This window comes from Populus alba, chromosome 19 (genome assembly GCF_005239225.2).
Source record: "Populus alba chromosome 19, ASM523922v2, whole genome shotgun sequence".
NCBI classification, from domain to species: Eukaryota; Viridiplantae; Streptophyta; class Magnoliopsida; order Malpighiales; family Salicaceae; genus Populus; species Populus alba.
Window position 1 is genome coordinate 10502678 of NC_133302.1, and position 24384 is coordinate 10527061.

Consider the following 24384-nt stretch of genomic DNA (forward strand, 5'->3'; position numbering starts at 1 on the left):
TTGAAGTTGTTGTACAATGTAAGGGCTACCAAAGGGTGTATTTGTTGTTTCATTTAGGGCAAGATGATGCATTAAATGCTTTTAAAAAATAATATCTCAATAAGCTTTTACAGTTCAGATGAAGAATATAAATAAATAGTGCCAAAAAACATAAAGTCTAACACTATTTTATTTTATTTTATTACATATTGTTTGGAACCAAAACACGTTGTTTTGGTTAAAACATATCCAAAACACACCATTTTATTTAAATAAATTGATGTGTTTTTGGTGTTTTTTTTATATATTTAAATTAGATTATAAATCTACTCTTTCAATTTTAGCCCTTAATCTTTCAATTCATTCAATTAGGTCATTAATTGATTTTGATTTAAAAAATCATTTCAATTTTATCCTTTGTAAAATTTCAAAAAAACACCCCTTGATTTAAGGGCATTTTTCAACTTGGTCTTTGGTTGTGGATATTTTTAATTTTGTCTTCAATTGACCTTTAAACTTTTAGTTTCTTTTATTTCACCCATGTTTTTAATCAAATTGGGTCTTTTAATTTATGTGTCTTTTACAAAAAGATCATTGATATTGAATTTTTTCAATTTGACCCCTAATTGACCTCCAAACTTTGATTTGCTTGCAATTTTGTCTTAAATGTCACTCAATTATGCTTGTGAAAATTAAATTTGATCCTCCAAAATTTTATTCTTCTCAATTAAGCTCAAATTAAGCTTTCAAACTTAGTTTTTCAACAATTAAATCCCTAATAAAATTAATTTGAGCTATTAAAAATCTAATTATGTCCTTACACTTAATTAATTTTTAAATATGAACCAAAATAACTCTTAGACTTAATTAAACCTTTAATTGGGCTTATGATTAAACCAAATTGGCTATTAAAAGTCTAATTCAATCTTTAGACTTAATTTTTATGCAAATTTATCCACTAATTCTTTAATTTAACCTTAAATCTACATTGCTTTTCAATCTTGGGTACAATTGGGTTCCCGATTTTTGTTCAAAATCTCAGTTTGATTTTAAAACCTTCTTAACCTACTCATGTCAAGTTACCAATTTTTTTATTTTATTTTTGTTGTTTTTCATTATTTTTATTTTTAGTTTTTAATTTTAAAAGAAAACAAAAATTTTAGGATAAATTCAAAATTAAGTTATGACACCAAGATTGGGAGAAAAATCTGAAATATTATAGAATTTCAAATATTAAAACACTAATGGGGAATCCAAAAGTCTTTTCAAATGCTTTTTTTTTTTTAATGGTAATGTTTATCTAATCCTTTTTTCTTGTTGACTATAAAAATATTGCAGACATAACAACATATATTATCATATTAGAGTGTGTTTTATGAGTATGAAAGTGATTATTTTTTAAAATAGTTTTCATTTCAAAACACATCAAAATAATATATATATATATATATATATATATACATTATTATTAAAAATTATTTTTGATATCAGCACATAAAAATAATTTGAAAATATAAAAAAAATATTAATTTGAAGTAAAGAAAAAAAATAAAAAAATTTCAATTTTTTTAAAAAATACCAAATACATCCTAATAAAGAATAAATTCTTTCTAGTGAGACCAACAAGAAAAAACAAAATGTGGGATTAGAAGGTTACAAAGAGGAATAATATAATAAGTAAGATTTATCATTTTCCTTCCCATGAATCTTTTGCAGAGTTATTTTAAACTCTTCTTCTCATTTTTTTTTTTTGTGTGTTTATATTTATGTTTGTGTTTGTGCGTTCATGTAAAATGTGTATTCAATTATTCTCCATTGCTAGTACTATAGTGATCACTTATTTACACAACCCGTAATAAAATTCATAACGAATTTAAAAAATCAAAATATATTAAAATAATTTAAAAATAAAATAAATAATAAAATAAATAAAATTTTAAAATATGAACGCAATACCAAGTCAAACAGTACTTGACATTCTTTCTTCTGCCCAATTGGCTTTTGAATAAGTTACAAGTAGTGGTATATCAAATCATTAAAAAAAAAAAAACTATGTTAATGTATTTTTAATTATTATTAACTTGGATATTGGAGCTAATTTTATAAATTTTAAAATTAATAATAAAATAATAATTTTAAAATTTATAAAACTCAAACCATCTTTAAAAAACAAATCTACAATTACAAGTTGAACAACCGTGAGGATTTATATTAATGCTGTTTTTTCAGTCACATCAACGTGTCCAATCCAGAGTGAAAAGGAAATAAATTGCTTCAACAATTTTGTTTCTTCAATTGACCCTTTAGTTACCTGAATTTACTATGTTGCCATTTGTGGTTTTGGGTACTCTTTTGTCCCAAATTGATAAAAGTAAAAGTATAGGCTTAAGTAAAAGGACTAAATTGATAAAAGTAAAAGTATAGGCTTAAGTTTTGTATTGAAATTCAAACTCAAGACCCATATATAAAATAGGATCTCATTCCACCCACCAAACTTTTCGAGCTCTCTGCGTCGGTTACAACGAACGAGAGCTACACAAGCTCAAAAAAGTTAAAAAGAAACACCACAAAACAGAATCGATTTCTCCAAAGTCTTGAGTTTTGGATCTCTTATAATTTGATAATTCTAAACATAATAGCTCTGTATTATCTTCTTGATTTAATTTTTTAATTTGTATTTTGGGGTTCAATGGGTTCTACAATTAGAATTGGGTCATCAATTTCTTGCCCATTTCTTCTTCTTCTTCTTCACCAAAATCATCAAATATACTGAGGAATGATAAGATTGGATATGGGTCTCAATTCAGTGGAAATGGGTGCATCACAAAAATCTCTGCCATCACTCCTAATGGCTCTGTTTTTCCTTCTGCTTCTTCTCATGGGGTTAGTTCCTTTTTGCTTTCTTTATTTTATTTTCGGGTACATGTTTCTTTTGGAAAATGTATTGGAATGTAGGTGATCACTTTTTATTAGTATATTATTTTCTTCTGTGTATTAACAAATTTTGGCATGACTGCTGTTGTGCACTTGCATTTCTCAATTCATAAAATGAGAGAGCAACCAATGTTTAGGCTGGTGTAAGGATTTATAGACAGGTATAATGTAGAAGTAAATAAATAAGGGTGTGCTAAATAAAATAATGGATTTATCAATTTTACTCCCAGAATAATTAAAAGATATTAAATGATTTTGCTGGTATATTTTCCTATATGTGAAATGAGATTCATGGGTGTAAGTATTGCAAATGGAGCTTGAAACTTATGTGTTAAAAGAGTTTCTTAACATGATTACTCTTGAGATCAAAATTTGGTAGATATGATTTGCACTGCATTGGAATTTGATCCTCTGTCATCTTAGATCTGCTGTCTGGAGTGTGACCATATTAAGGATCTGATCCAAGTGAAATTCAATATTTCTGAAGATGATCTACGTGCTAGAGAACTTGAGTGGATTGTATTGAATCTAAAAGCAGACATAAATGCCACTTACAGGACAAATTATCTTGCACAAACAATAAAAAATTTGTAATTATAATGTTGTCACAGAATCACATGCCTTTTAACATCAATTGATGTTGCTCTAGTGTAGGTGGTGTGTCTGGTTGTGGTTCGGATTTTCAAACTAAAACAATGAATCTGGAGTCAGCAAGCGAGATGAAGTTAGATTCAGATGATTGTTAAGCTCCACGTCTCTGAAATTCTTGAACGCGAAATAGTATAGTTGTGTCAAGCCGTGGGTTCTCTGGGTTCTCTGCGTAAGCAATGTAGTAAGCTGCAACACATGATTGTTGCCATGCCATTGCTATCCGACACTGCAAGCAAAAAAATTGTCATCGAACTTTGTGAGTTTCTAAGTACTGTTGTAAGAAATGTTTACAACACTAAAGATAGCTGATCTCTTACCATGAAGTAGCCAATCAGGAATGCATAAATTGACACTTCTGTAGCATAGCTCTTGTGAACCACAAATGTCCATGTTCCTCCAACCAGGGTGCATATCGCACCTCCTGCCATCCCACAAAGAAAACAGAAAGACCCTGTCAGATCTCTGTCAATTATAGGCTCCAACCCAACTCTCCTGAGCATCTCCCATGTGTCCATGGATGCCTGCACAAACCCCTTATTATAAACCCCTACTTGCACAAGACCCCACCGATTCCCATAGTTAACTAGTGTTGCAGCAACAGCAGAATAACAATTAGCACAGGAAAACAAGAACTCGTCTGTGCCCCCTGCAATCAAACTAATTGCTCGGGCTGATCCACGGATTACGGTAATTATAGGCACAAGGACTGAGCTGATGCACACACTTCCCATTGAATATTTGATTGTGTCCCGTAAAGCTATTCTCGAGTCCATATCTGCTCCAGATGCAAAGTGGAGGTACTTGATGCGTGCAATTGTAACTTGCAATGTGTTTTTCATCACTTGCGTACTCCATGCCAGGCTCGCAAGGATCACCACAATGAACGAAGTGTCTATCACAGTTCCAACAGCAGTGGCTCCGCCAATCCCAGATACCAAGAAACAGGAATACAAATTGCTTAGGATGATTGAGAGGTTGATTAATGTGGTGGTCTTAGCAGGAGGGGAAGCAGCAGTAACCGACAAAACCTTGGTGGCATAATCGAATCGAGAATTCACCCAGCAAGCATAAAGGGATAGAATCAGGGCAAGAACTATAGCAATGACGCCTATTGTTAAACTTGCAGTAGAGCTAATTAATAGAAACAGGACGCCTACTGCACAGGTTAGCAAGGGGCTAAGCCAGAACGCTGCTCTCAGGGCTCTTGAAGGGTTGCGGAAAGTGAACCATTGCCATGTGAAAGCCACAATCCCAGCGCATGCTGTTGCAGCAAGGAGTGGAGGATACCACTTCTTAGGGTGAAAATTGTGGCTGTGGGAGGAGAGGAGGCCACGGATGGCGAGGCAGATTACTAGGATCGCGATTAGGAGGATGTGAACAAAGAAGAGGGCTCGAAAGAGCCTCTGGACGAATAGCCCCGCCACTGTCGTGGTTTCAATCCGGACGCTTGATTCTTGAACCTGCAAAAAAAAACAAAGCGAGTTGGTAGTTAATAATTTTGTAGAGTCAACTCACAGTATGTGATGCTCAAGAAGAATGAAAAAATGAATGGTCAAAACAATGGAGCAGTTAAAAAGACTAAAAACAAGAAAATAAAGAATCAATATATAAAGACTATTAGAACGGAGAGAGAGAGATGATAAATTATGAAACCTTGGGAATTCTTGACTATGTTGATAGAGAAGGAGAACGGGTGAAGAAAACAAAATCAAGAGATTGACTTGAGGTAGGAGGAGGAGGAGAAAGAACCTTGATGGGGATTAAGGATGGAGGTTTTTCCTCTTGATCTTTACTGTGGAAGTTCTGCACATTAATACCTGTAGCTGCAGCATCCATTTCGTTGGATCTTTCCTTTGGTTGCTACACCTCAATTGATTATTCTGAATCCAATTCTCAAATTCTTGGTCTTTCGTTGTTTAAAACAACTTCTGGGTTCCAATTTCTTTCTTCCACTTTCTTGGCAGCCACGACTCACAAAAGTCTTTGTCCTTACGCTCTTGTTCAAGTGTTCCTATCAAATCATTATCGTATGAAGTTCTATTGCATGAAACTGTCCAAGTCCATCTCCTTCACATTTCCACTGGATCTGACACGTATTACCTTGTGTACACTACTAGAAAATCGATGAAAACCAACATAATTACTGGTAAATTTGTTTTATCAATAAAAATTACCGATAAAAATAATTTCGTTTTTAATTTTGTCGGTTATACCAACAGACGTATTTCATCAGTATATATTGATGTTTTGCCAATAGATTATATTGTTTTTTGAAAAGTTGCAATAGTGTGATGAAATATATTTTTTTTTCAATGATATTATTGACGGAATGACCAAGGGATTCAAACCAGGATCTCCGTACAGTGACATGACACAGTCACCAGCGAACTTACCGACGGGTATACTGATGGGACCGATTCCATCGGTAATAGCCAATATATACCCACTTTGCCGACTATCTCTTCCTTTATTTCTCCTTCTTCTTCCCCTTATTCTTCCTCATCTCAACTCTCCCCTCCCAAATTGCAGCCAACCACCCATCCCGACTCTCTCCCTCTGCTCAACGCAAGTACTCAAGTTTCTTATAGTTTTGTACGTGGTCACAACACTCGTTCTCCGAGCAATTTATTGTGGATTTTATTATTTTTTGAAACTAAATCTATCCTTTTTAGTTTTAACATTTAAATGTCAATTTTTTTTTTATTATTGTTAATTTTATGTATTTTGTTAACGTATGTACTTGTTTGATTGTTATTTGTCAAAGAAACTTGTAGTATGAATGTATAATTTGTAGTTATAGTTTGTTTTAGATTTTGTCAAATTGTATTTGTTTGTAAATTGTTGAAACTTTGTTTGAATTACATCGAATTAGATGTGTTATGATGAAATAAATAAAAGCTTGTTTAATGGGTCCATTTTAATTTTTATTAATTCTATTGTGAAGTTGTGATTTCTGTAAATTTATATATGTATAAATTTGTATGGACATTGATAATTGATAATTGATAATGAATATTTAACATAAGTTTTTTTTTTAGTTTGTTGCATAATGTCGGGGTAAACCAATATTTTTGTAAATTTATTTATGTAACATAGTTAATTAATACATGTTGTCGTCATAATTTCATAGAGGTTCGATAGAAGTAATGGATGATTGTTCATGGAAGTATTAGGACTCACCCCAAGGATTGTGGAGAATTGATTATTGTAATGGGGTTCAAGGTTTTATCAATTTCATAATATATATTCTGAGGAATTTTATTTATGACGGTATTAGGTGTCCATGCAGGAAGTGTAAAAATAATAAGAAATTATGCTATTAGAGCATTAAATTGAAAAGAAAAAAAAAATGAAGAAAAAGGGTTAGCAATTTTATTGTTCATATGAAAAATAAAAACGCAAAAATATCATTTAATTGTTTAGTTAACTAGTTATGCTACTCAACACGATGCTATACAGTTTTTAAAATTATGAACCTAAGTTGCATAAAAATAATTGGAGATAAATTTGGCCGTGGTGTTAGCAATAACAAAATACAACTAATGTACATATAAAATGGTATGTAATAAACGTTCAACTTAAAAGGTTTGGTACTCCTGACTATGGGCGCTAATGAATAAATCTGTAAAATTTAAAATTTTTTAAGAAAAAAAACTATTTTATATTTTTATTTATTATTATTTTTGGGTTGGAATTAGCCTAATCATACGGGTTGGACTAGATCCAGCAGCAGCCCAACCCGGTTGCTGGCCCAAGCCAGTAACCCGGTTTGCTGGTGCACTGTGCAAGCATGCAAATGAATTATAATGCATGCTTGCATAGTAACAGGTTAATCAACAATGGCAAGACAGGGGGAAAGCGAACTTCCCTGGTGTTGGAGCTCATTGCTAGGATTTTCCCTTCCGCTCTTTTTCTTCTCTGCTTTGTAGTCTTTCTCTTCCTCTGCTTCTCTCTGGTTAAGGGCAGTTCTTCGAGTTCATTCAAGCTGGCGCTTCCTTTCCTTTCCATTCCAACTTGAAGCTGACGAGGGAGCCATCTCCACCAGAAGCCTTTTTGGCATCAACATTCCGATTCTTGCCCTTCATCTTCCAGGACAGCCACCACCAAGTGGACCAGCCTTAAACACAAGGGTCTGGAGGCGACGCTCAAGGGAGTTATCAACAGTGAGGGCCAGGTCCGCTAGGACATAATTAAGCGTATTCTGTTTCTCCTCCAAAAGACCATACATGGACATCCTATGGAGGAGGGCTTCACCTTCAAATATTCGACGTGGATTCTTCTCATCCAGAGGGAGACGCCTTCTTGCAGCATTACGGATGTGGTTCAGATCATATTGAAACCTCCATAACTCCCTCTTGGCACGAAGACCATACTCTCCAACAAGTTTCAGCTCGGCGTCCAACCGTTCTTTCTCATATGGGCGTCCTGAATGTCTTCCCATGGTTTCTGTAAAGATTTGACGTGAACCATGGTTTAGTCGGCTTATCTTTAAGAGAGCAAATTGAGCGGAGATCAGCAAGGAAGACTTTGGTTGCTAGCAGGGGTGGATGCTGAGGGATATGATCTCTCAGTTAAGATTGAGTGCTGATATTGAAAGAGAAGATTTATAACCTAATTTAAATAAAAAAAAAAAAACACCAAAATAACATCAATTCATTTAAATGAAACGATATGTTTTAGCTATGTTTTGACCAAAACAACGCATTTTGGCTCCCAACTACATGTAAAAAAACAATTGTACTAGACAACATGGTGCCTAACACTATTTATTTGTCTTCTTCATATGAACCGTAAAAGCTAATTGAGATGTCCTTTTTAAATGAATTAATGTTATTTTGGTGTTTTTTTATTTATTTAAATTAGGTTATAAATCTTCTCTTTCAATATCAGCCCTCAATCTTTTAATTCGTTCAATTAGATCATTAGTTGAATTTTGATTTAAAGATTCAATTCAATTTCACCCATCACAAAGTTTCAAAAACACCCCATAATTTAAGAGCATTTTCAACTTGATCTTTGATCTTGTATATTTTTAATTTTGTCTTCAATTAACCTTCAAATTTCTAATTTCTTTAATTTCACTCCTGTTTTCAATCAAATTTTGTGTTTTTTACAAAAAGATTTTTTCAATTTGACCCCTAATTAACCTCCAAACATTGATTTGCTTGCAATTGTTTTATCGATTTCATCCAACTGTGCTTGTAAAAATTAAATTTGGTTCTCTAAAATTTCAACCTTCTCATTTAAGTTTAAATTAAACTTCCGAACTTAATATTTCCTACAATTAAGTACCTAATAAAATTAATTTGAGCTATTACAAATCTAATTATGTCCTTACACTTAATTAATTCTTAAAATATAACCCGAATTAATTCTTAGATTTAATTAAACCTTTAATTGAGATCATGATTAAACCAAACTAGCCTATTAAAAGTTTAATTAAATCCTTAAACTTAATTTTTATACAAATTTATCCACTAATTTTTTTAATTTAACATTGAATATGCATTGTCTTTCAATCTCATATACAATTAGGTTCTCGACTTCTATCCAAAATCTCAGATTGGTTTCTCCTTCCATTTGAAATCCTTCTTAACCTACTTTTACAAACTTATGAATTTTTTTTGTGTGTTTTTGTTGCTTTTTATTTTTTTTTTAATTTTAAAAGCAAAACAATAATTTTGAGAGAAATTTAAAATTAAGTTATGACACAGGATTAGGAGAAAATTCTAAAATATTATAGAATTTCAAATATTAAAGCACTAACGGAGAATCCGAAAGTATCAGCACAAAAGCTTGAATTACTTGATGTTTCTGTGGCTGATGTAAAATAATGCCCGCTATGTCAAACTTGAAATTAGGGTGTGTGTGTGAACAAAAGCCAAGTCTCTTCATATGCTTGTTTCTTTGATAGTAATGTTTATCTAATCCTCTTTACCTCTTGACTATAAAAATATTGCGGACATAAAAGTAGATATTATTAGAGTTAGAGTATATGTTTGTGAATGTTTTTTTTTTAAAAAAATATATTAAAATAATATATTTTTTTATTTTAAAAAAATTATTTTTGACATCAGTATATCAAAATAATCTGAAAATATTAAAAAAATATTTTTAAATATATATTACGTTTGTGTTTGTGCGTTCATGTAAAATGTGTATTCAATTGTGTTTATATTTATGTTTGTGTTTATATTTATATTAATGCTTTCACACTTGGATGCTTCGTGGGGAGTTGATTTTTTTAGTCACATCAACATGTCCAATCAAGAGTGAAAAGGAAATAAATTGCTGCAACAATTTTGTTTCTTCAATTGACCCTTTAGTTACATGTTTTTACTATTTTGCCATTTGTGGTTTTGTGCAAGTACTCTTTTGTCCTACTATAAGATCACTTACATTCTACGCTTCATTGATAACTTTTTGTAAAGGCTCTCACATCTCATTTCATCTTAGATAACTCATATATTTATTATCTAGTATAGTCTTTATCTAACACATTTTTGTTTAGGAATCATATAATTTTATCGTCTTTTTTATGTTGGTTTTTTTTTTTCAATTTTATCCATAGTCAGCAAATACAAATTAATTGGCTATTAACTTTGCAATTAAAGGATTAAATTGATAAAAACAAGAGTTAAGGGATTAAAATGAAAAAAACACTCCTCTAGTCCATGGTATGATGAGAGCATGTGAACAATTTTTGATACTGTTTAAAACCACCCTTCCATTTTAGTGTATTTCTTATATCAGTAAAATTAACAAAGCTTCTCTCAAACCTTGGGCCACAGGATCGAGTACAACTTCAGAAAGAATTTGTAATTAGGATAATGGAGTCCTAATAAATACTTGGAAATGGAAAACCCAAATTGGATAATCTAAAGTAATGATATTAATCTTGCATGCTTTTGTGATAATTACCATCGTATTTCTGTATTTGTTAATTTGATGGAGTTTAATCTAAAAAATATTAAAAAACAAAATATAAATTAATTTCTTTATACAAATTTTACTTCTAAAAATAATTTAATCTTTTATACTATTCTAATACAAGGTATAAAACTTATTTATCCCAAACAATTGAATAGTAACGAATAAATCATTTGGAAACTACAAATAAGCTAATAATTTTTTGGTTGGAAAGTCAACAAAAAGAGAAAAAAGAAAAAGAAAAAGAGAAGTTAATTTCTATTCCGACAAATAGGAATATGTGTTTATGTACATAGTGTTTTTTCAACGTCTTTCACGTTTTCTTTAATATATTTCCATGTTCATGTTTCAAAAAATGTCTTTTCATATATAATTTAGATTTACATTTCGGGATTGATGAGTGTGTTTTAAAACTAATTTAAAAAAAAAATTTAATTTTTTTACTTCAAATTAATAAATTTTTAATGTATTTAGATCAATTTATATGTTAAAGTTAAAAATAATTTTAAAAAAATAAAAATATTATTTTGCTACATTTCCAAATAAAAAAATACTTTAAAAAATAACTATAAACACACTTCCAAATACACTAACCTTGAACCAGGTTGTGAAGATTTTAGTCATGTAAAATATGTTTGGCAGTGTGGTAGCGGTTACTTTTCAAATAATTTTTCATGCCGAAATACATGTCAATGATTTTTTTTTTTTTTTAAAAAAATTATTTTTTGATATCTGCACATCAAAACGATCCAAAATGTATAAACCATATTAAATTTTAACAAAAAATAAATATATTTGAATTTTATGAGATACAGTTTCAACCGCGTTAACAGCGTTCCCAAACACACACTAATTGGCTCTTCACCATTTGGCACACTATATATACAAAGCTGCCTGAAGAGAAAATGGAGAGAAATGTTTATGCACAAAAATTGTTTGCTGAAATGTTTAAAAGGGATTTTATTTTGAGGAATTACGCAAGATAATATTTTAATTATAAATTATGAATACAAATTTTGTTATTTTGAGGCTTTAAGGGTTTTTTAGTAATTAAAATAAATATAATGATAAACATGTAAATACTCAAATATTTTTATTGATTTTTTTTAGAATGTTAATTGTTAGTGCATATAAAATTTAAAATAAAAAATGTAAAATTTTAAATTACAGCCAAAAAGTAAATTCATGAATAAATTTTAAAAAGTATTTTGTAATTAATTATTTTATAAATAATTAAATATTTTTGTTGATAATTTTTGGAAAAGATGTTAAATGTTATCATTCTTATAAAATTAATAATGAAAACTATATTTTTTCAAATTATAATGTGGAATTATAATTTAGGCTGAGTAATTTTCCAAAAAATCAAAATATGACTTGTATAGTATTTTCTTCTCTTTTTTTTTACTAAAAAAACACAATTTATCTAAAGCTAACTTTTTTTTATCTATAAAACTTACATTGAGTTTACTTTTAAAGGTTTGAAAGATTTACACATAAAAAACTTTGTTTTTTTTTTTTTAATATTTTCAAAAGATAAATAATGCAAAACTTTTTGGGCCCTTTGGCTTAAGTTTTGTATTAAAATTCAAACTCATGACCCTATATAAAACAGGATCTCATTTCACCCACCAAGCTTTTCGAGCTCTCTGCATCGGTAACAACGAGCGAGGTACACAAGCTCAAAAAAAGTTAGAAAGAAACACCACAAAACAGAATCGATTTCTCCAAAGTTTTGAGTTTTGGATCTCTTATAATTTGATAATTCTAAACATAATAGCTCTGTATTATCTTCTTGATTTAATTTTTTAATTTGTATTTTGGGGTTCAATGGGTTCTACAATTAGAATTGGGTCATCAATTCTCTTGCCCATTTCTTCTTCTTCTTCTTCACCAAAATCATCAAATATACTGAGGAATGATAAGATTGGATATGGGTTTCAATTCAGTGGAAATGGGTGCATCACAAAAATCTCTGCCATCACTCCTAATGGCTCTGTTTTTCCTTCCGCTTCTTCTCATGGGGTTAGTTCCTTTTTGTTTTCTTTATTTTATTTTCGGGTACGTGTTTCTTTTGGAAACTGTATTGGAATGTAGGTGATCACTTACTATTTTTATGTTATTTTCTTCTATGTATTAACAAATTTTGGCATGACTGCTGTTGTGCACCTGCATTTCTCAATTCATAAAATGAGAGAGCAACCAATGTGTAGGCTGGTGTAAGGATTTATAGAAAGGTATAATGTAGAAGTAAATAAATAAGGGTGTGCTAAATAAAATAATGGATTTATCAATTTTACTCCCAGAATAATTAAAAGATATTAAATGATTTTGCTGGTATATTTTCCTATATGTGAAATGAGATTCATGGGTGTGCTAATTATTGTCGTGCAGTCAATTTTTCATCTTCATGTGTTTCTCAATGCACGAGTTCCTCAGAAATTGTTGTTTGATGTTTTAGGAGTCAAGTTCAATGGGAGATGTGCATAGAAGAAAAAGCAGTCTTGAATCTCTGTTTTGTTATGATAAGCCTATACCAGAGGAGAGAATTGAGGAGCCCGTAGGTGTTTCGTTGGCTGCGAAAGTAATTGGAGATAATCCTCGGTGCACTGATTGCCGAGCCAAAGGCGCTGTTCTCTGCACCACATGCTCTGGTTCTGGCTTATATGTTGACTCTATAATGGAAAGCCAGGGCATCATTGTCAAGGTCAGGTGCTTAGGTAATTTTTCTTTCGCTTATTTTTCATGTGAAATTTATTTTAGTTGACTGTTATTGGTGAAACCATTTTATTGTTATGGCAAACTATGGTCATCATCAAAACCTACTAATTTTGTACAAATTGAACAACGTGCTTACTTTCTGAGCTAATTGGCCTTGTCAATTACTATTTTGTTTGTTTTATGGAGTTAATTATCCGCATGTCACAAGTTTTTTCTCTGGAAATGAATAATTTTGTATTTCAAGAAAGTGCAATGTACTTTTTTCTGTCTCGTGCAAGCTCTTTATGCATAGGCTCAGCAGGACCTTTTCTGTGTGTCATCAGCCTTTAAATAAAGCCTTTATTATTCTATGTAGGGCAAGTCTACTGAGTAGAATTGATTCTGATGTAATGCTACTATAAAAGAAAACTTGTTTACCGCCATACCATTGACAATTATTTCTTGTGATGAGATCCCTTTCTGCAAAATAGCTCAATTAGTTACCTCTTTAGGGCTCCTTTTTTTGACCATTCACCTTTGCTTATAAATTTTGATGTCTATTCATGTTTGTTGTTAACTTCAACTCACCAAGAAGATATGCTTTAGTGAGTATACATTAGAGTATCTCTGTACATATTTGGGAAGTAGTAAACGTTGACTAGCTTGGCCTGTATTCGTCCATGGGGCTTGGTCTTGTGGTATGATTGCTGCATGCTACTTCAGAACAGTAGCATGGTAGCTGATTGGTGGTTATCTTCATCTGCTGTGTTATATTTCGCAAAGACGACAATGATCCTATGTCACATTTGTTTTTGTAGGTTGTGGTGGAACAGGGAACATCATGTGCTCAGAATGTGGTGGCCTAGGTCATCTTGGAACCAAGTAACTTATGTGTTTTTCTTTCTTAGTGCATTTTGTTGTACCTTTCTTTGATGTTAGCACTTGCAGGTTGTCATAGTTTTTGTAGTCATGTAGCCTCGCATTACTGTATTAATTTTTTTTGTATTCAACTTCTTCATTTCTCAATGGCATTCTTCGTCTATAGTGTATTCTTCTTGATCTTTTGAATGTTAATGATCTGTTTTCACTTTATAGGCAAGCTTCTCATTTTACTGTTTCCATTTCCCTTTCATTCAGATGCAACAATGGAGATGCATTCATTTGCCTTAGTAAGTATTACAAATGGAGCTTGAAACGTATGCAGTTAAATGAGTTTCTTAACATGATTACTCTTGAGATCAAAATTTGGTAGGATATGATTTGCACTGCTTTGGAATTTGATCCTCTGTGACCTTACATCTGCTGTCTGGAGTGTGACCTTATTAAGCATCTGATCCAAGTGAAATTCAATATTTCTGAAGATGATCTACGTGCTAGAGAACTTGGGTGGATTGTATTGAATCTAAAAGCAGACTTAAATGCCACTTACAGGACAAATTATCTTGTACAAACAATCAAAAATTTGTAATTGTAATGTTTTCACAGAATCACATGCTTTTAACATCAATTGATGTTTCTCTAGTGTAGGTGGTGTGTCTAGTCGTGGTTCAAATTTTCAATCTAAAACAATGAATCTGTAGTCAGCAAGCGAGATGAAATTAGCTTCAGATTATTGTTAAGCTCCACGCCTCTGAAATTCTTGAATGCGAAAAAGTATAGTTGGGTCAAGCCGTGGGTTCTCTGGGTTCTCTGCGTAAGCAATGTAGTAAGCTGCAACACATGATTGTTGCCATGCCATTGCTATCCGACACTGCAAGCAAAAAATATTGTCATCGAACTTTGTGAGTTTCTAAGTACTGTTGTAAGAAATGTTTACAACACTAAAGATAGCTGATCTCTTACCATGAAGTAGCCAATCAGGAATGCATAGATTGACACTTCTGTAGCATAGCTCTTGTGAACGGCAAATGTCCATGTTCCTCCAACCAGGGTGCATATCGCACCTCCTGCCATCCCACAAAGAAAACAGAAAGACCCTGTCAGATCTCTGTCAATTATAGGCTCCAACCCAACTCTCCTGAGCATCTCCCATGTGTCCATGGATGCCTGCACAAACCCCTTATTATAAACCCCTACTTGCACAAGACCCCACCGATTCCCATAGTTAACTAGTGTTGCAGCAACAGCAGAATAACAATTAGCACAGGAAAACAAGAACTCGTCTGTGCCCCCTGCAATCAAACTAATTGCTCGGGCAGATCCACGGATTACGGTAATTATAGGCACAAGGACTGAGCTGATGCACACACTTCCCATTGAATATTTGATTGTGTCCCGTAAAGCTATTCTCGAGTCCATATCTGCTCCAGATGCAAAGTGGAGGTACTTGATGCGTGCAATTGTAACTTGCAATGTGTTTTTCATCACTTGCGTACTCCATGCCAGGCTCGCAAGGATCACCACAATGAACGAAGTGTCTATCACAGTTCCAACAGCAGTGGCTCCGCCAATCCCAGATACCAAGAAACAGGAATACAAAATGCTTAGGATGATTGAGAGGTTGATTAATGTGGTGGTCTTAGCAGGACGGGAAGCAGCAGTAACGGACAAAACCTTGGTGGCATATTCGAATCGAGAATTCACCCAGCAAGCATAAAGGGATAGAATCAGGGCAAGAACTATAGCAATGACGCCTATTGTTAAACTTGCAGTAGAGCTAATTAATACGAACAGCACGCCTACTGCACAGGTTAGCAAGGGGCTAAGCCAGAAGGCTGCTCTCAGGGCTCTTGAAGGGTTGCGGAAAGTGAACCATTGCCATGTGAAAGCCACAATCCCAGCGCATGCTGTTGCAGCAAGGAGTGGAGGATACCACTTCTTAGGGTGAAAATTGTGGCTGTGGGAGGAGAGGAGGCCACGGATGGCGAGGCAGATTACTAGGATCGCGATTAGGAGGATGTGAACAAAGAAGATGGCTCGAAAGAGCCTCTGGACGAATAGCCCCGCCACTGTCGTGGTTTCAATCCGGACGCTTGATTCTTGAACCTGAAAAATAACAAAGCGAGTTGGTAGTTAATAATTTTGTAGAGTCAACTCACAGTATGTGCTGCTCAAGAAGAATAAAAAAATGAATGATCAAAACAATGGAGTAGTTAAAAAGGCTAAAAACAAGAAAATAAAGAATCAATATAAAGACTATTAAGAGAGAGAGAGGATGTTGAAGACATAGAAAGATGATAAATTATGAAACCTTGGGAATTCTTTACTATCTTGATAGAGAAGGAGAACGGGTGAAGAAAACAAAATCAAGAGATTGACTTGAGGTAGGAGGAGGAGGAGAAAGAACCTTGGTGGGGATTATGGATGGAGGTTTTTCCTCTTGATCTTGAATGTGGAAGTTCTGCGCATTAATACCCGTAGCTGCAGCATCCATTTCGTTGGATCTTTCCTTTGATTGCTACCCCTCAATGATTATTCCGAATCTAATTCTGAAATTCTTGGTCTTTCGTTGTTTAAAACAAATAACTTCTGGGGTTCTAGTTTCTTTCTTCCACTTTCTTGGCAGCCACGATATACACAAAAGTCTTTATCCTATCGCTCTTGTTCAAGTGTTCCTAGCAACTCATGATCGTATGAAACTGTCCAAGTCCTTCTGCTTCACATTTCCACTGGATCTGACACGTATTACCTTGTGTATGAGTTTTGGCTTTGATGATGTGGTGCAACGACGACGTGGAAGGTAGAGAGGGTGAGGGATAGATAGGTCAACAGAAGTGACTTGTGGAAGAGGGTCTCTTCTCTCTAGGTCTATGCTGGTTCTCGTGACGCAGTCAGCGTTGCACAAGAAAGAAAAGAGAAAAGTAAAGAAAAATAGACACAACTGTTTCTTTATGAGAAGAGAGGTGTTTTGTAGGCTTAAATGCTGACTAATTTTGGGCTTCTGTTATCATTTGATCAGTGTAATGGTGTTAGCCTACAAATACTGCAGATATCGCACTGCCATAGATGACCAAGATTCAAGGTAACACGATCTTGATGCGTCTTCTCTGGGAAATAAGTGGAAGAAGATTCAAAATGTTACTTGAAGCCCAAGCGACGTCAGGCTACACGACGAAGGAAGTCTTCCTGGTTTCCAAGTCTTAATTATCACACTCCTTCCGAAGTTTGAAGAGAAACAAGATATATAGTTTAATCCAAAATGAATCTGCATTTCTAAAATTAGAAATGCAAAATTCAAAAGAAAAGATTTGCCAACTAAAATCCAACTACAGCAACTATTATCATATTCTAAACAATTTTGGCTCTGATCTATTATCATATTCTTTAGCATAAATTAAATGCAACTATTCAAAAGAAACCATCAACTTAAATTCAATCACAGACCCAACTTAAATTCCAGCAGCGGCGGCAATCACAGACCCAACTTAAATTCCAGCAGCGGCGGCAGCGGCGGCAGCGGCGGCAGCGGCGGCAATCACTTCCCTTCTCATCTTCAATAGTGACTGAATTAGGGATCTTCAACACAAATTCTTCTTGCATAGTCTACTCTTTCTCTTGATGCGGAGGGCGCAAATTACCTGCATGTAGATAACGACTGTTAACCAACCAAATAAACAAACAAGTCAATTGCGTTAGGTGGGATGGCTAAGGTTTAGTTAGGGGAACAAGAAAGCTGCTAAACATTGTTTCAAATTATAAAATACACATTGTCCATGCTTTTGCAGAGGAGAGTTCAAACACAGATAGATTAGCGCGCAATCAAATTTGAGCTGCAGTATAATGATTTTGGACCTGTTTTCTTAAAATGAGTTATTGATTTCTAGTGAGGCCTATTGGTTTTCTTCCACATATTTATATAGATATAGATATGGTTCCTTCCATGATGTTTACCATGCACAACAAATATAATTATTATATTATCCGCGTTCATAGCGGATCAATAATAATTTTTTTTTAAAATATAAAACAAATATAAAAAATAGAGCTTTATGACTAACAAATATAAAACAAATTTTTTTTAGACCTAACAATATTTTTTGACTAAAAACAAAGAAAAAACAACGCTTTAAAATGTTACAGTTGTTTATAATACAAATACTTAATATTTATAATTTGATCCATGATAGAATAAGTTTATATCCATAGTATATACATAATATTTTTCTTACACCTTTTAAAATATAGTATAATAGGCTAGTCTTGTTGACTATTGAATAACTTGTTGGTATGAAAAAAAAAACCCCATATGTCAAGTTAAATATAAGCATAAAGTTGGATTAACGTTCTCATCACCCTAACGAGAGAGGACTTTTACAGTTTTGCTCTTTGCTATATCTATGGTAATAACTAATAATTAAGGTTTATTGGTGGCATTAACTTTTTTATATCTGAAATTGTGGTAGTAGTTATAATTTAAAATATTTTTATTTAAAAATATATTAAAATATATATTTTTTTAAAATTATTTTTTATATCAGTATATTAAAACGATATGAAAACATAAAAAAAATAATAAAAAAAATTAAATTTTTTAAAAATATAATTTACACCACATTTTAAAACAAATTTATACATAAAAAATGACAGCCACACCCCTCCCTTGTTCAACAATTTCCACTGCGGATTGTGAACGAGGATAAAACAAATCCGAGTCTATGGAAGTTATGTAAGCAGTGACGATTGTTATGATTTTCTACATTGAGCTTGTGGCTGGAACATCACAGGGAGATCGACGCTGGTAGTGAATGGTTGTCCGATGAGGGAGCAGTCGTGTTGCCCAACGACGAGTATGAGGATGCCACCCTCAATAAATAATAGACATATCCTTAAAAAAAATAAAAAAAAATAAAAAACTTTAAATTATGCAATGCTTTCAACATAACCAATAGTCATGTGAATAGACGCCGTATGGAACATGGCAATCAAATCCTAAAAACAATCAAATTACTTTCTAAATCAATTTTATTCTCAAACTATGTTTATTTTTCAATCAGTTAAATAATCATAAATAAATTGTTAATATAAATACTAATATAAATTTTCACCAGTAAAACCATTAAATATAATAGTGTTCCTTTATTATTATTTTTTTATGAAAATCTTTTAAAAATAGAAGAAAAATCCTTAAAAATTGATATAAATTCTTTTATTGCATAATTAAGACTATCTATATTGTTGGTGGTATTTCTCTTGTTGATTTTAGTGATGCCTTATTATATATATATATATATATATATATATATATATATATATATATATATATATATATATATATTAAGTAGTTAAAGCTATTAAGGCTTGGGCTCTCGGAATTGGGCCAAGCTAGAACTGAGACTAGGCTTGGACATGGCTGTAACTTTCTTACAAATATATTTTATTTTGAAATAATAATAAAAAAAAACCCTCCTAAAATATCAATATAATTGATAATAACATATAATGAATCAAATGGAAAACTAAACACACAATCTATATATGTTATCTATATTAACTTCAAAATTATAAATTAATTTGGAGATCTTATTATAATGGTGATGAAAAGATCACTAATAATGTAATTTCTTATTTTTAAAAATTTATAATGACTACTTATCTCCAATTTAATCTGGTGGTTTATGATACAAAAATAATTTCTAATCTAGAGATAATAATTAAAATAGTTTTTAAAAATTAAAATACCTCTAATATGAAAATATGATCATTTATAAATTTTATTATGCTATTAGCTAACATCATTTAAATAAAAACTAATTTACTAGATGACATACTCGCGCGATGCCACGGGACTTTGTGGCATGCTTGTGTGTTGTCATAAGTTTGTGGAAAAAAAATAAATAAATAAACATTATATGGAGAAAAACTATTACAATCCACAATGTTTTTAAAAAAAAAAAACAAATTTAAATTCTTAACTAGCTTAATATTTAAAAAAATAAAATGAACAAAGAAAATTTTGAAAAAAATCATAACAAAAAAAAATAAAAGGAAAAAAAAAACTATGCAGGGAAATACTATAAGCAATCTATAGTGTTTCATAAGAAAATCTACAGTTGTAATTCTTAATTAGCTCAATATTAAAAATAATCAAATCGATAAAAATAATTTTTAAAAAAATTCATAAAAAAAAAAAAAATCATATGAAGGAACACTGTAGCAATCCACAGTGTTTTAAAGAAAAAAAAAAATACAAAACTAAATTATCAACTAACTCAATATGAAAAAAAAATTTGACAAAGACAATTCTGGAAAAAAAAAAAAAACAAATCATAAAAAAAAAGGAAAAAACCATGTGGAGAAACACTATAATAATCTATAGTGTTTTAAAGAAAAAAAACTACAAAGCTAAATTCTCAACTAACTCCATATTAAAAAAAATAAAATCAACAAAAAAAATTCTGAAAAAAATACAAAAAAATAGAAAAAAGAAGAAGACAATTTTGAAAAAAAAAAGCAAAATAATAATAATAAAAAAAAAATTGGAAAAAAAAGTTATGTGAGGAAAGTTAAAGCTAAATTCTCAATCAGGTCAGTATTAAAAAAAATATCAACAAAGATAATTTTGAAAAACAATATCTGGGAAAACACTGTAGCAAAACAAAAACTATATGAGGAAATATTATAATAATTCACAGTATTTAAAAAAAAAACACTATGAAGCAAAATTCTCAATCAGCTGAATATGAAAAAAAAAATCGAAAAAAACCATTTTAAAAAAAAAAAAAAAACAAGAAGAAAAAACCCATGTAGAGAAATATTATAGTAATCCATAATGTTTTAAAGAAAAAAACTACAGAATTAAATTTTTAACCAGTTCAATATTAAAAACAATCAACAAAGATAATTTTGAAAAAAAAAAACACAAAACAAAAAAGAATAAAAAAAGAAGAACAAGACAATCTTGGGGGAAAAAAAGAAAAAAGAAAACAAAAAAAAAACATGGAAAAGCCAAAAAAAAGGAAAAACAAAACATGTAGGAAAAGCTACAGTACTTTTTCCATGCTTTTTAGAATATTTGTTAATAAATTATCATAATACTTTATTTTAAAATATAAAATTTCCATTGAGTTAGATCCTTAATTCCTAACACTTAAAATTACAATTATATCTTCTTCTTTTAAAAAAAAAACTTCATTTCAAAATACATCATCTTCATTTCTCAATACATTTCTACCACATATATCATGTATCCAAAATTTCTATTATTAATTTTATAAATTTCTCTTTGTTTTTAGATATACTCCCTCCCTCAACTTTCAAAATTTAAAAATCAATATTAAATTTTTTTATTAAATTCATTTAGATATATCAAGATGATGTGGAGGGTCCGTCATAAAATCATTAAGAGAAGAGACTTTTTTTTTAATATTAAAGGAAGAGATTTATATTTGATTAACAGCTGAATCAAAGATGTCCCTAGCTATTAAATAAAACAAAATAAATTAAATCATATGAAGACACATGTCAATGCAAGAATGAAAGAAAGAAAGGAAAAAGATATTATAAAAGAAAAAAAGAAATATTGTTCTTCTTCTTTTCTCTCTCCCTCTTTTCTCTTTTTTTGCCTCAACAAAAATCCTCCTTTCAATCTCAAGTTGAGCCTCCGCCAACTACAAAAAGCCAATGACAACCCCATTTTGTTATTGTTATTTTTTTTTTTTATGGTTGAAAATTTTCTTATGTTTTCGTTTATTTTCTAAGATAAGGATCTGATATTCTCATATATATTGTATGTCTCATGAATAAAAGTTTGGAGATTGTATTTTGTTTTTTTAAAGAGATTGACATCTATTAATAGTATTGAATGATTAGGATTTTCAATATCGATTATTTTTCTTTGATCTATTATAGTAGGAGTCTATTTATGTGCATAATTTGGAAGAAAAAAAAAAGGTGATGTTTTAATAAATCTTGGTTATAAAAATTCCAAAAAAAATATTTTTTGTTGGATAAGATGTTCAAATGAAAAAACTATAATTCACCAATATGGTGGAATATTTTTTTCAAACATATTCTTTTGTAATAAGTTCTTGTTTTCATTTTTAAAATTGAGTAATGTAAATGTACTAATTTGTTATACATCAATTTTATATTAATGAAATCAACGTGTTTTTTTTTTAAAAAAATAAAATAAAAAAAATAACAACTATTATAGTGACAATTGGACGCCTTCCCTTCACAATAAGGAACCCTCTTCAACAAGATCTACCACACACTTCCATGGCTTTTTATCTTTCCCATGCATTCTCACCTCTCACAATGCCCTCCTTCACCATTAACAACTTTTACTACCTTTCTCCCTTCCTTCCCTACCCAACTTCCCATCCAAAACTTCCCCTTGCCTTTTCTTCTAATTCAATGAAATAGGCATCAAAATTTTCATGATCTCATTCATGGCGGCCCCAATTTACTCTTCTCTCTAATATATATCCCAACAAAACTAGTCACGCCTATTACCAAATACAACCCTTTGATTAAGTTAAACATGTTAGAAGACCTCAAACCATATCCAGTAACATTTGCTTACTTTGATATCAGCATCTAGAGGTGATACAAAGATGCTAATACATGTGATGTCTTTTCTTCATATCCATGCCTATTGCTTACTTTGATATTAGCATCTAGAGGTGAAACAGTTTTTGCCTCTAAGGGGAATGTTTGGATTGCTGGGAAACCAAATTTGGTTACTTATAGAGGTCCTATTATGCTTGCTACTACACTTCATGTAATGTCAATATTGTTGAGGTCTTTCAAAGGGAACTGGATCATTAATCTTAGTGCCTCTGATTATCCCCTAATTACCTAGGATGGTATGGTGAGTGGCCCCTTTCATTTTTGTTTTATTTACACTATCCTATTTAGGTCCACCATAACTTTTTTTTTACTTTTTATTAAGGTGGTGTTAGGAATTATAACAGCGGTTACTTTTTAAAATACTTTTACTTTTCATACAACAGTTTACTTGATAAATCGCATATTGTCTTTTGTTTTACAAAATCAAAATCCATTCGAGTGTCTATTTAGTCGCTTACTTGATTATACAAAAATGTACATTTTTAGTTGTCAATGTTATCCACCGCTAAAACCTTACACAAGTAAACTACACTCAAAATCAATGCCCTATCTATTTCTCGGTTACTCAACCATATAAAGTGCTTATAAATATATGGGTCTCAATTCCTTTCGCATTTACTTGTCTCGCCATGTGTTTTGTTTTTTTTTTTTTTTAAAGTCATTTTCCCTTTTCGACCTTTGCCCTTGTCACTATGCCTTCTCTGTCAATTCCAGGTGTTAAAGCACAAGATCTTCCTATACCAATAATACCTTCCATTGGATTGCTATCGTCCATTACTACCACTGTGTTGAATAGTTCTCCTACTGCTTTATCTTTATTTTCTCCTCCACTAACAAAACCTCCATCTACGGACATCCATCAACGTACCAGCCCTGTAGCCTCACAACAACCCATTCATACACATCCTATGACTACCAGATATATGAATAATATTCATAAACCAAAATAGCTTTATCTAGCCACTAAATATCCTCTTCCTTTACCTATAAAGCCCACCTGTGTGTCTCAAGCATTACAGGATTTAAAGTGGTGAAATGCCATGTAAGAGGAGTTTATTGCCTTGGTTAAACACAAAACATGAGAGCTTGTTCCCCCCAGCTTCACCATTAAACCTATCAAATGCAAATGGGTTTTTCAAATTAAACGTAATCTTGATGGCAATATCTTTCGCTACAAAGCTCAACTGGTTGCCAAAGGGTTTCATCAACAACATGGTTTTGACTATAATGAGACCTTTAGTCCTGTTGTGAAATCAGTGACCATTTAAATTGTTATCTCTATTGTTGTTAACAACAAGTGGCCTTTTTTATAGCTTGACGTTAATAATGTATTTCTGCATGGCCAACTATAAGAAAATGTATTTATGGTTCAACCTCCAGATTGTATTGATTATACTTTGCCTTCTCACATTTCCAGGTTAAAGAAGTCTCTTTATGGCTTAAAACAAGCCACATGTGTTTGGTACCAAGAACTACAAACTTCTCTTCTTCAACTAGGATTTCAGCAGTCCAAGTCTAACTCTTATTTATTTATTTACACATGTGATGGGGTTACAATATCTTTCTGGTTTATGTTGATGATCTCTTAATTATTGGAAGTGATTTTGCATTTATTTCTAAAATTGTCAAACACCTCAATACTCGTTTTCCAATGAAGGACCTTGGCTTATTGCATTATTT

At 31.5% G+C, this 24384-nt stretch overlaps 4 protein-coding genes and 1 long non-coding RNA gene across 6 annotated transcripts; 2 read left to right on the top strand and 3 right to left on the bottom strand.

The window, feature by feature from the left end:
• Positions 1–2487: 2487 nt before the first annotated feature.
• On the top strand, positions 2488–3910 carry LOC140955169 (uncharacterized). The gene is made up of 2 exons (XR_012168920.1): positions 2488–2862; positions 3568–3910. It is a non-coding gene; the product is annotated as an uncharacterized lncRNA (long non-coding RNA).
• Positions 3411–5548, bottom strand: LOC118027748 (protein PNS1-like). The gene is made up of 3 exons (XM_035031196.2): positions 5314–5548; positions 3882–5024; positions 3411–3790 (listed from the first exon to the last, which is right to left on the bottom strand). The coding sequence occupies exons 1-3, from the start codon at positions 5398–5400 to the stop codon at positions 3656–3658; spliced, it is 1365 nt and encodes a 454-aa protein (XP_034887087.1). The 5' UTR covers positions 5401–5548; the 3' UTR covers positions 3411–3655.
• Positions 5549–7645: 2097 nt separating this feature from the next.
• LOC118027751 (small ribosomal subunit protein uS4y-like) lies at positions 7646–8005 on the bottom strand. The gene has a single exon (XM_035031201.1). The coding sequence runs from the start codon at positions 8003–8005 to the stop codon at positions 7646–7648; it is 360 nt and encodes a 119-aa protein (XP_034887092.1).
• Positions 8006–12121: 4116 nt separating this feature from the next.
• LOC118027750 (uncharacterized) lies at positions 12122–14286 on the top strand. Of its 2 annotated transcripts, none has more exons than XM_035031199.2 (3): positions 12122–12519; positions 12956–13214; positions 14013–14286. In XM_035031199.2, the coding sequence occupies exons 1-3, from the start codon at positions 12325–12327 to the stop codon at positions 14078–14080; spliced, it is 522 nt and encodes a 173-aa protein (XP_034887090.1). In that variant the 5' UTR covers positions 12122–12324; the 3' UTR covers positions 14081–14286. The 2 variants fall into 2 exon arrangements, with proteins under 2 accessions (XP_034887090.1, XP_034887091.1); XM_035031200.2 differs by having other exon boundaries at positions 12956–13201.
• A 279-nt stretch (positions 14287–14565) lies between these two features.
• Positions 14566–17296, bottom strand: LOC118027749 (protein pns1-like). The gene is made up of 3 exons (XM_035031197.1): positions 16481–17296; positions 15037–16179; positions 14566–14944 (listed from the first exon to the last, which is right to left on the bottom strand). Exons 1-3 carry the CDS (start codon positions 16565–16567, stop codon positions 14810–14812), a joined length of 1365 nt encoding a protein of 454 aa, XP_034887088.1. The 5' UTR covers positions 16568–17296; the 3' UTR covers positions 14566–14809.
• Between the last annotated feature and the right edge of the window lie 7088 nt (positions 17297–24384).